The 12,130-nt window shown below is 39.7% G+C and overlaps 2 protein-coding genes and 2 non-coding genes across 5 annotated transcripts in view; 3 read left to right on the top strand and 1 right to left on the bottom strand.

The window, feature by feature from the left end:
* Positions 1–7,750, top strand: part of TCP1 (t-complex 1) — an 11,117-nt gene extending 3,367 nt beyond the window's left edge. The window contains exons 4-12 of the mRNA XM_002817537.6: positions 245–342; positions 747–857; positions 1,394–1,575; positions 2,169–2,295; positions 5,140–5,315; positions 5,689–5,812; positions 6,169–6,361; positions 6,461–6,624; positions 6,992–7,750. Of these exons, the coding sequence (XP_002817583.1) occupies positions 245–342; positions 747–857; positions 1,394–1,575; positions 2,169–2,295; positions 5,140–5,315; positions 5,689–5,812; positions 6,169–6,361; positions 6,461–6,624; positions 6,992–7,208 (1,392 nt within the window). The 3' untranslated portion in view covers positions 7,209–7,750. The remainder of the gene's footprint in view (positions 1–244; positions 343–746; positions 858–1,393; positions 1,576–2,168; positions 2,296–5,139; positions 5,316–5,688; positions 5,813–6,168; positions 6,362–6,460; positions 6,625–6,991) is intronic.
* Positions 510–649, top strand: LOC112134056 (small nucleolar RNA SNORA29). Its single transcript, XR_002915640.1, has one exon. It is a non-coding gene; the product is annotated as a small nucleolar RNA SNORA29 (small nucleolar RNA).
* LOC112134052 (small nucleolar RNA SNORA20) lies at positions 5,875–6,006 on the top strand. Its single transcript, XR_002915636.1, has one exon. It is a non-coding gene; the product is annotated as a small nucleolar RNA SNORA20 (small nucleolar RNA).
* Positions 7,202–12,130, bottom strand: part of ACAT2 (acetyl-CoA acetyltransferase 2) — an 18,026-nt gene continuing 13,097 nt past the window's right edge. The window contains exons 5-9 of one of the 2 annotated variants that reach the window (XM_024247827.3): positions 10,940–11,083; positions 9,977–10,099; positions 8,792–8,946; positions 7,960–8,070; positions 7,202–7,590 (exon numbers count right to left, since the gene is read on the bottom strand). In XM_024247827.3, the coding sequence (XP_024103595.1) occupies positions 7,420–7,590; positions 7,960–8,070; positions 8,792–8,946; positions 9,977–10,099; positions 10,940–11,083 (704 nt within the window). In that variant the 3' untranslated portion in view covers positions 7,202–7,419. 2 annotated transcript variants of the gene reach the window in all.

The following is a 12,130-nucleotide window of genomic DNA, read 5'->3' as shown; positions in this document are numbered from 1 at the left end:
TGAGAAGTTGCTGTCCATTGTTGTGCTTAAAGTGGCAGTTTCCAAGAATTTGTGAGTAACATTGAGGACTTAGAGTGTTTTGTAGCATTCTTCTCCCTTCACCCCCTAGGTTTCTAATAACCAGTTAATTCATTTCACCACTACCATTTTGGTTAATAATATATGGCCATTTTAGTGTCATTTCATATGTATTGCACATGTTGAATATCCGGCATACTCAGATCAGTGAATGTTTTCTCAACAGGTTATTATTGCAGCAGAACTCCTAAAAAATGCAGATGAATTAGTCAAACAGAAAATTCATCCCACATCAGTTATTAGTGGCTATCGACTTGCTTGCAAGTAAGATTGTTTGCATTCAGAGAAATTTTTTTTTGATGTAATAGTTGTAAACTGTGTTGTCTTAACGTTTTGATTAATAACTAAATTTTAATTTGAAAACCTTCAATTTAAATGTTTTAGCATTTAAGTAGTAATATTTGAAGTTAAAAACTTGGATCAGTATCTTTTTTCCCATTTGACTACCACATTTTCTCCTAATAATAGATTTTAGTGGCTATGCTTATGGGATAGATTAAACTTGCCATGATCTGAAGAGGGAGGGTTTTTTCATGTCCTCCTCCTATATGAAATGGCAGAACAGATATTATTACTTATGACATTTTGGCTCTGTGTTAAGCATGATGAATGCAAAGAGTTTGAGTAGTGACTTTATAAGCGTTTTTCTCCCCCACACTTTTAAACAGGGAAGCAGTGCGTTATATCAATGAAAACCTAATTGTTAACACAGATGAACTGGGAAGAGATTGCCTGATTAATGCTGCTAAGACATCCATGTCTTCCAAAATCATTGGAATGTATCCTTGTGGTTGTCAGATAAAATTTAGGCTTTTTAAAGCATAAGACTTTGAGATGGGCATGGTGGTGTGTGCCTGTAGTCCCAGCTACTAAGGAGGCTGAGGCAGGAGGATTAATTGAACCCAGGAGTTACAGTCCAATGTGGGCAACATAGCAAGACCCTGTCTTAGGAGGGGGTGTGTGTGTGTGCATGTGTGCGTGCGCGCGTGTGTAATAGCAATATCAATTTTGTGCAATAAAATTTTGAATAACCAATTTTATGCAAATTGATATCAATAGAGAGGAGTAATGCTGTATTGAAATTACCTGTTGCCTTCCCTGCTTTTTTAGGGTGAAAAGGTAATAAAAAGCATGTGTAAAGTGATATGAATTGCAGATAGTGATAATGTTGTAACATTTTGGTGACATAAGTAATACTTGCTTCTTTAATAGATTAGATTACTAAAAGGAAGTCCCTTCAAATTACCCTTGATTTTTCACGTGTGTACCCTTTGTCCATTCCAGACCTGTTAACTGTCCTTAACTTTTGGCTTAGAAATGGTGATTTCTTTGCTAACATGGTAGTAGATGCTGTACTTGCTATTAAATACACAGACATAAGAGGCCAGCCACGTTATCCCGTCAATTCTGTTAATATTTTGAAAGCCCATGGGAGAAGTCAAATGGAGAGTATGCTCATCAGTGGCTATGCACTTAACTGTGTGGTGGGATCCCAGGGTAAGGTTTGGGATTTGGTTTATAGAATGATATTGCCACAGATTAAAACTAGCTGTTTTTTGGCTGGGCGCGGTGGCTCGTGCCTGTAATCCCAGCACTTTGGGAGGCCCAGGCAGGGGGATCATGAGGTCAGGAGTTTGAGAGCAGCCTGTCCAATATGGTGAAACCCTATCTCTACTAAAAAATACAAAAATTAGCTGGGCATGGTGGCACCCGCCTGTAGTCCCAGCTACTCGGGAGGCTGAGGCAGGAGAATCGCTTGAACCTGGGAGGCGGAGATTGCAGTGAGCCAAGATCACACCACTGCACTCCATCCTGGGCCACAGAGACTCTGTCTCAAAAAAAAAAACAAAAAAAACCTTTTTTTGTGGATTATGTGCAGTACATCTTTTTGTAATTTAAAGCACATACAACATGTTAGAAGGAATGTGAATTTAAAGAAATTACATGCATTTAATGCCATAAAATTTTTCTAAGATAAAATGTAATGAGTTATAGTCTAAATTTGTGTGTTTACATACAATCGATTATAGGTACTCTTTATTATGCTTTTAAGGATAGACGTATTAACTTAATCTTATGTTCAATTGTAGGCATGCCCAAGAGAATCGTAAATGCAAAAATTGCTTGCCTTGACTTTAGCCTGCAAAAAACAAAAATGAAGCTTGGTGTACAGGTGGTCATTACAGACCCTGAAAAACTGGACCAAATTAGACAGAGGTATGTTGAGAGATTATTTTTGGCCTTTTAAGTGTGAGTGTCTTGGAGGACTTTAACATTTTTAGCCAAGTCAAACTATTTTACTTCCAGAAAAATTAGTGCGGTGGTGTTTTTAGAGGGATTTGGGGTTATACAACCTCTATGAAAATCGGCCTTTTTGTGGAATTTTGATTGTATGAGTCTATTAATATTAAAGATGTAAAAGACAGGAATCTAATTTCCTCAAAGCAGTACAGAACTCAGCAGTATGGTATTGACTGTAGCCTACTGTTTGCTAGATACTGGAGTTACAGGTGATATTAGTGGTTGGCATGCCAGAAGAGCTAATGGTGGAGGTTGTGTGACCACTGCTATAGATTTGACTGCCTGACAGTCACTTAAAACAATAAATTGTTTAGGCTGGGCACAGTGGTGCATGCCTGTAATCGCAGCACTTTGAGAGGCTGAGGTGGCAAGAATCTGCAACCCAGGAGGTTGAGGCTGCAGTGAGCTGTGATTGTACCACTGTACTCCAACCTGGGTGACAGTGAGACCCTGTCTCAAAAAAAAAAAAAAACCAAAAAAAAACAATGAATAGTTTAAACAGTAGTTAAACCAGACCTACAAGAAAGCTTTGCCAAGAGTAAGAAATGTGCTGTCATCTTTTAAATCAATCTGCACGGGTATTCCTTTTTCCTTCCTTCCTGATACAACAAAGTGTTCTTTCTTCCATCAAAGCCGGTCCCTCTACAGTAAGTGTTCTAGAGTCTGTTTCCTTCTGCTCTAGAGCCTTGTCTTTGATTCTTCTTTCATACCTGCATCTTCAAATAATTATGCTCTTTCCTGGATTCTTCGTGTGGCTCTTCTGTCCTTCAAGCTTCTTCGTACATCCTCATGCTGTAGGTACTCCCTGTCATACATCTTTACAGGTGGATGTCATGAATGATTTACTACACAAAACTTTTCTGGTGCTTTTCTTCTCATCCCTTTTCAGCCCTGTTCTCCATTTGAGGGACTGCATGTTAAGGTCTCTAGTGTGAAATTCGGAAGACATTTTCAGCCTTCCTCTTACTTGAGCTTTACCAACCCTTTGATTATTCCTTCTTGAAATGCTTTTGGGGATGGAAGGCTTTGTGATGCTGCTTTGTCTGGACCACCCCATAATACTCTCCAGGATAGCCCCTTTGTTCGCATGACTTCACGTATTATCTCTCTATGTCAGAGACTCTTTCGGCTGTTTTTCTGAGCTCCAAACACACATACCTCTATCTAATAGAATGCTTTTCAAGCATCTCAAAGTGAACATGTCTAAAACTGAACTTGTGATAATACTGCAAATCTGCTTTTGACCATTTTAGTGATGGGGACTCCTCCACACAGGCAGAAAACTAGGAAATGTCCTTAACTCCTCCTTTTTACCAACACCTTTTCTCCTAATCTGTCACCAAGACCACTTGATTTCTACCTCTAAATTTACCTACTTTTCATTTTCTTGCCTAGACTGTTGTAGAAACACACCCAAGCTAGTCTCTTAGAGAAGCTTTTCTTTCTTCTTCAATCTAAATTATATTGTTGTAACTTCCTGTATTTTGTCTTCCTGTGGCTTACTACAGTTTTTACCATGAGTTTATATAACAGTGTATAGCACACAGTACTTGTTCAGTAGACAAGCTGCTTTTGAGGTTGATCTGTATTTCATTTTACTTTAAAAATTCTTCGAATGATCTATTCACATGGCTTCACTCATATTGACTCTTCAAATCTGTATCTCCCATAGTTTGTGGTTTCCATGATGTAAGTGACTGCCTCCTGGGAGCTTGTCCTGCGTAACAACAGAGACTTCAAACTTAATCTTGTCCTAAACTGAACTCTGATTTCCCATCCTGCCCCCAAAACTATTGCTATTTATTTTACTCCAGGAGTCACCCAAGCCATAACATTTGACTTTTCTGTTTAGGTTGTCTTTCAGCTTATATCTCATGTTACTATCTTCTTGTCTTCAGCCATTCAGTGCAATTTCCACATTGATATCAGGGAATCCTTTTGAAAACACAGATAATATACTAGTCTTGCTTAAAGATATTAAGCTTCTTAGTATCTAGACTGTTTGGTGTAACCTGCAAGATTTTTCACTTTTCTGGTTCTACCTTCTTTTGTGCTTTCAACTCTGGACTCCTGTTTTTTGTTTTTTTTTTTGAGATGGAGTTTTGCTCTTGTTGCCCAGGCTGGAGTGCTGTGGCGCGATCTCGGCTCACTGCGACCTCCGCCTCCTGGGTTTAAGTGATTCTCCTGCCTCAGTCTCCTGAGTATCTGGGATTACAGGTGCCCGCCACCAGGCCCGACTAATTTTTTGTATTTTTAGTAGAGACAGTTTCACCGTGTTGGCCAGGCTGGTCTGGAACTCCTGAACCTCAGGTCATCTGCCTGCCTCGGCCTCCCAAAGTGCTGGGATTACAGGCGTGAGCCACTGCGCTTGACCTGGACTCCTCTTCATTGTCCATCTCCTAGGCTACATTTATGTCTTTTATGTGCTTGTAATCTCTGCATACCACTTTAGTGACACTTGCCCTGGAGTGTGATTGGTAATCCCTCTCCCCACTAGATCCTTGAAGGCAGGACCTGTGTTCCCTGTTTAACCATAGTTCTCAATTAGTAATTCAAATTTGGGTTGGGGAGAGCTAAGTGGTAATTTTTAATTCCTTCAAATTTTCCATGAATTGGACTAATTTAAATTCTGGTCAGAGATAACAAAGGTTAATACAATTTGATCTATGATTATCTTGTGATAAATACTTAATAGAAGTTAAAGCTAAATTATTTTTAAAAATCACAGAAGGTAATTCGGGTTACAAAAATACTTTGCAGAGAATCAGATATCACCAAGGAGAGAATTCAGAAGATCCTGACAACTGGTGCCAATGTTATTCTAACCACTGGTGGAATTGATGATATGTGTCTGAAGTATTTTGTGGAGGCTGGTGCTATGGCAGTTAGAAGAGTTTTAAAAAGGGACCTTAAACGCATTGCTAAAGCTTCTGGAGGTATGTCTTGTGCTGGCTGTCACATAAAATACTTTTATTATACCTGACCCCATCAAAGGCCTTTTTACATTGGAATATTGACAGAAAACAGCTTCAGAAACATTTATATTCTCTTAATGCTTTGTGCTACCAACACATTTATAGAGCCATTTTTCATGTAACTGGAGAAATTGTTTGTTGGAAATTCATGAACTGAATTTGTTCATTTCTAAAATGACATAGTTCCATCTTAGGATAAAAGGAGTTACTGTGTGCTGCCTAACTAAATTCTAAACTTGTAATATAGCACTTTTATCACAAATGCTACTGAGTCCAAGGATATTAAAATCATGAAAGAGCAATATTCACAGATCCTTTGTAACTCTCTTAATAGCAACTATTCTGTCAACCCTGGCCAATTTGGAAGGTGAAGAAACTTTTGAAGCTGCAATGTTGGGACAGGCAGAAGAAGTGGTACAGGAGAGAATTTGTGATGATGAGCTGATCTTAATCAAAAAGTAAGAGCTACTTAAATAAAATTGTGAAGTTATACCGATTTTCTTAAGTAAAAGTAGGTTTTCTTCCCATTTATTTGCTGCTTGTAGTCTCACAGTGATATGAGCAGTTATACGCATGGGATAAAATAACATTGGGCCACTGTAAATTGAGATGAAGTAACCATTTTCATCTCTTCTGCATGGACTAGACATTGTTTCTGTATAGTATATCTAAATATCCTGTGTAGGCAGGACTTAAGGGAACTTTATGTAGATTTATTTTATTAAAATGCCATTTTTTTGAGAAATTGATGGTCTTGGCAAAAAAAATTTAAAAAAAAATGCTGTTACAAGAATTTCACTTTTGTTTTGAACAGTACTAAGGCTCGTACATCTGCATCGATTATCTTACGTGGGGCAAATGATTTCATGTGTGATGAGATGGAGCGCTCTTTACATGATGCACTTTGTGTAGTGAAGAGAGTTTTGGAGTCAAAATCTGTGGTTCCCGGTGGGGGTGCTGTAGAAGCAGCCCTTTCCATATACCTTGAGAACTATGCAACCAGCATGGTAAGAACAGTTATTTCTTGTCTTAGAGGCCTGAGAGCAGTAGCTGTGGACTTTAATTTTTTTTCCCTTTTGTGAAGTCACCTAATTGTCTTTTCCTAGGGATCTCGGGAACAGCTTGCTATTGCAGAGTTTGCAAGATCACTTCTTGTTATTCCCAATACACTAGCAGTTAATGCTGCCCAGGACTCCACAGATCTGGTTGCAAAATTAAGAGCTTTTCATAATGAGGCTCAGGTTAACCCAGAACGTAAAAATCTAAAATGGTAAGCATACAATTTCCTGCTCTTTCTTAACCTCTGCAAAACAGGTTGCATTAAAAAGGATAGTAGTCAATTACATGTCAGCAAACATAAGTAACAGACTTGTCAAATACTTAAAATGAAAAACTTCACAGCAAGCATTTGTTGTTCAGTCACTGTAATTCAAGGGATAATGGCTAATTATTAGCACTTGTGTGCCTTAGTTAACAACTCTGATTGCTTAATCTCTCCCTGCTGCTTTGGGTAGAATACCTACAAGATCTCTAGTCTGACTTAAAAATCAAGCTTAATACTTGAATGAAATGCTGGAGTTAATAGGCCACCTAATTAAGTTGTAAGCGGCCGTTTAATAGTTCTTTCTTAATTGCAGGATTGGTCTTGATTTGAGCAATGGTAAACCTCGAGACAACAAACAAGCAGGGGTGTTTGAACCAACCATAGTTAAAGTTAAGAGTTTGAAATTTGCAACAGAAGCTGCAATTACCATTCTTCGAATTGATGATCTTATTAAATTACATCCAGAAAGTAAAGATGATAAACATGGAAGTTATGAAGATGCTGTTCACTCTGGAGCCCTTAATGATTGATCTGATGTCTCTTTTATTTATAACAATGTTAAATGCAATTGTCTTGTACCTTGAGTTGAGTATTACACATTAAAGTACAACAAGCTGTAAACTTGGGTTTTTGTGATGTAGGAAATGGTTTCCATCTGTACTTTGGTCCTCTGATTTCACATATTGCAACCTAGTACTTTATTAGTTTAAAAAGAAATTGAGGTTGTTCAGTTTAAGCAATTCATCCTCTCTGAACACACATTGCTATTCCCATCCCACCCCCAATGCACAGGGCTGCAACACCACGACTTCCGCCGGTTCTCTCCAGTGTGTGTAACAGGGTCACAAGAATTCGACAGCCAGATGCTCCAAGAGGGTGGCCCAACGCTATAGCCCCTCCTTCAATGTTGACCTAAGGGGGAAAAAAGATTTAGATTGTTTATTCTTCTGTGGACACAGTTTAAAATCTTTAAGTTGTCTTTTTCCTCTTAATGTATCAGCATGCTACCCTTCCAAAGTCAAATTTTCATTTTAACTGCTTAGGAATAAACTTACACCTTTGTGAAAATTCATCCCTGCCTATCTTACCTCGTTCCTTTTATGCCAAGTAAGCTAATGTCTTTTTTTTTTTTTAAACCGTGGGAAGTAATGAACTCAGTCCTAGTAACTAGTATTTCTTTAACTATTACCCACATGGCCAACACCTGGAAGATACTATCTATCTTAAAATTGGATTGTGAAATTCACTGGTAAGCTCTCAGGGTTACTTGTGCATCTTTACCTTCTCTGGATTTAATCCAAGTTCTTTAACTATTGCAACAGAGACGGCTGCAAAGGCTTCATTGATTTCAAATATGTCAACATCCTCCAGTGACCAACCTGCTTTTGTAACCTAGGGGAAAGATTCATAGAAAAGAGGTCTAAACTCGGGTGGAAAGGCTAAAGTTAAACCATTCTTTGTCAACATAAATATGAAATATGCTGCATGATACTGATAACTGCTACTTTGGTTTGTTCTTAGGTTAATACAGTGACATTCCCACACATTTTTGCCTTAGTGACATCCATTCCATCCAAAAGGTTAAGGATGTGATCTAAAAGATCCCTTAGAAATTCTAAATTGTCTTAAATTTTGAACCAGTAGCATCTGTTATGTGTACCTAAGGGTAATGTAACAGAATCAGTTCCCCTAAAAAGCATGTGATCTAAATGCTCTCAGTGGCTGGGGGTAGTGGCTCACACCTGAAATCTCAACACTTGGGGAGCCTAAGGCAAGAGGATCAATTGAACTTAGGAGTTCAAAACCAGCCTGGGCAACATAGACCTTGTCTCCACAAAATGAAGAAGGCATGGTGGTGCACCTGTAGTTCGAGGTAACTTGGGAGGCTGAGGCAGGAGGAATATTTGAGCCTAGAAGTTTTGAGGCTGCAGTGAGCTATGACGTGCCACTGCACTCCCGCCTGGACAACAGAGCAAGACCTTGTCTCAAAAATAGAAATAAATGCTCTTGGTTACTCTTCCGATAGGGAAAGACTAGAGATAACCACATGAATAAGCTCATTTAAGCCTAACAGGAAGACAAATTTCATAAAAGGGAATAGGGTTATACTCACAGCTTGCTTTATGGCTGGAATTGGTCCTATTCCCATAATGGAAGGCTCCACACCCACTTGGGACCAGGAAACTATCCGTGCTAAAGGTGTAAGCCCACGTTTATCAGCTTCTGACTTCTTCATAAGAACCACAGCTGCAGCACCATCATTTATTCCTATAAAATATGAGTGACTTAATTTCTACAATGCTTATTAACCTCAGTTACGTATCTGTGGCTTCTTTACCACCTGAAGACATGAGTTAAATGATTTTACCTGTTGGCTAAAGCATTTACTATAATTCAACAGACTTTACAGTATACATAGAAATTATGTTTGGCAATATATCGACCACAAAACTTTCCAACTAGAGAAAGTGATAGGATTACAGTAGTCGGGGCTGGGCGTGGTGGCTCACGCCTGTAATCCCAGCACTTTGGGAGGTGGAGGAGGGTGGATCTCCTGAGGTCAGGAGTCTGAGACCAGCCTGACCAATAGGGTGAAACCCATCTCTACTTAAAATAGAAAAATTAGCCGGTGTGGTGGCGTGCGCCTATAGTCCCAGCCACTCAGGAAGCTGAGACAGAATTGCTTGAACCTGGGAGGCGGACGTTGCAGTGAGCCAAGATTGCACCACTGCACTCCAGCCTGGGCGACAGAGTGACGCTCCGTCTTAAAAAAAAAAAAAAAAAAGATTACAGCAGTTGGGGAGGGGAGATCTCTGACAGGAAACGGAAGAATAAGCCTGGGCCTCACAAGGAGGTATTGGGAGTTTCTGGTACTGGAAAAATACAAAGGTAGATAAACTGAAGTTCCCTAATTTACTTCTTCATTTGTATGTCTAGTTGGGATGTCAAGAAACCAAATTAGTTCTTTCAGCATAGGTTAAATCAATGATCAAATACAGAGAAATGACATGTTTCCTTAAACTGTTTTAAGAATAATTTTGTATATAAATATGAGTTGGGTGTGGTGGCTCATGCCTATAGTCCCCCAGCTACTTGGGAGGTTAAGGCAGGGGGCTCACTTGAGCCCAGGAGTTTGAGGCTGCGAGTGAGCAATGATCATACCGCTGCACTCCAACCTGGCTGGCAGAGTGAGTCCCTTTCTCAAAAAATAGTACTTTTGTATATAAATAGAAAAATACTCACTTGGTAGACCTTATAGAACATAGTATTCCCCCAGATGTCCTTCAGAAAATCTAACCTGAAGCATTGGCTGGGGTGACTGTTCCCGTTCCATCGGTAAGGAAGTAAGGCTTTAGCTTGGACATGGCTTCTATGTTGCTCCCGTGGCGAGGAAACTCATCTGTTTTAACTTCAATAAGACCTAAACAAAGGAAAACCAATTACTCAAGATTAGTCCAGAGACAGAAGTAAGTGTGCTGGGAATGGTGGGTTCTCTGACATTAAACATGAGGATTCATATTTAGCAGAAAACTTTTAATATGTGACCACTTTGATTACAACAGGAGGAAAGTACACACAAGAATTATTGTACATGAAAACAATTTATGAGTATGTCCTTATGAGACACCTGTGTTTTCCAAATCCATAGGCCTTCCTGAGTAAAGTAGCTACCAGGGACTTGTTTGTGCCAAATTCTGCTATAGTTTGGGTCATAGTACTTGGCTCGTTATGAGTGAGTGGATCAGGGAGTCTCAAAGCCAATCGTGCACTGCTGGCAGGACATAAGAGATGTCAGTTATCAATAAGGGAGCTTGACGGGAGCATTCTGTATTAGAAAATAGCGAGTGACCCCAAAAGATCCACCCTTTAGAAATGTGAAATGCAGATCACACAGAAGCAGCGAGAAGTAATGGGTGTCCACTTCTGAGGAGGTTGAGCCTATACAGGAAACAGGTCAGCTGGTGCCTCCTAACAACCATGAGCCAGTGCTCCAGCTTCTCATGAAACCTGCTGTGTGTGCACAGTGGTCACGGACACTCTGGAACCAAGAGTGCCTGAGTGCTGACATAGGTCCCATGTTACCGTGTCCTGTAAACCCAGCATACCCCCTCCCCACATTCATGTAGCCAGGACATATATTTGCAACCTGAAAAACGTAACTAAGATATAATTTCTAAAGATTCCTATGTATTACTCTTTTAGATGTTACTCTTACCTATAAATAGGTTGATGTTTAATTAAACCATTATGATATACTCACCTTTTCTAGTTGACACCAAAACTGGTACAATCTCTTTGTCAAAATGGCCAGCTTTCTGTGCATTCTCTGTCCTGTTCTGGGACAGAACTGCAACCTTGTCCTGATCTTCTCTACTCACTTGCCATTTTTTGGCTACATTTTCAGCTGGGAAAGGAGAAAAACAGCAAAAAACTAACATTTTCATGAACTGGCATTTGATAGCTCAAGTTGTCCACATTTGACCAAGCACTGACTGACCACACATGCTAGCAGGCTCATGGTGGCCCGTGCAATGCTCTGTGTGGGGTGGCCCTGCCTGCCACTGGCAGTTGGTTTGGAAATGTTGCAGTGACTCTCAGGAGTCATACTTCTCTCCTTCCCTTTCTATATAATTGTAAACTTACAGAAATTTCCTTCACCCAGAGTCACCATTTATATTTTCCCTCCATTTGCTTTAATATTTTCTTTCTGAACCATTTGAGAGAAAGTTGGAGATACAATGCCTTCTTACTCTTAAATTTTAATTTCAGTGTATACTTCCCCAAAACAAGGCCACTTTCTTACATAAGCACAGTTATAAAACTCAAGAAATTGGGCCAAGTGTGGCAGCTCACACCTGTAATCCCAGCATTTTGCGAGGCCGCAGTGGGAGGATCACTTGAGCCCAGGAGTTTGAGACCAGCCTGGGCACAGCAAGACCCTGTCTCCATTAAAAATAAATTTAGCTGGGCATGGTGTGTGTGTCACGTAGCTAGTAGTCCTAGCTGCTTGGGAGGCTGAGGCAGAAGGATCACTTGAGCCTAGGAGTTCAAGGCTGCAGTGAGCCATGATTGTGCCTCTGCACTCCAGCCTGGGTGCTTGTTGTCTCACAAAACAAAACAAAAATCAGGAAATTTAACATGAATCAAACACTATTATCTAATCCTTGGTCCACATTCAAATTTCATTATTCCAGTAATGTCCTTCTAGCTCCTTTATTTGAGCCAATAAAGAAGCATGCATTGTACAACTATCAATCTCTCTAGTTTGCTTTTACCTGTAACAGTTCTTCAGACTATGCTTCTTAAGCTTGATATTTTTGAAGAACATGGGCCAGTTCTTTTGTTAAGGGTCATCAATTTTGATTTGTCTGATGTTTCCTCAGAATTAGATTAAGATTCTGCCAAAAGGCAGGTATACCACTGAATGATAGTACGATTTTTCTCAGTGAGT

Source organism: Pongo abelii, chromosome 5 (genome assembly GCF_028885655.2).
Source record: "Pongo abelii isolate AG06213 chromosome 5, NHGRI_mPonAbe1-v2.0_pri, whole genome shotgun sequence".
In the NCBI taxonomy this organism is placed as follows: domain Eukaryota; kingdom Metazoa; phylum Chordata; class Mammalia; order Primates; family Hominidae; genus Pongo; species Pongo abelii.
This window is presented reverse-complemented; position numbering and strand designations above follow the sequence as displayed.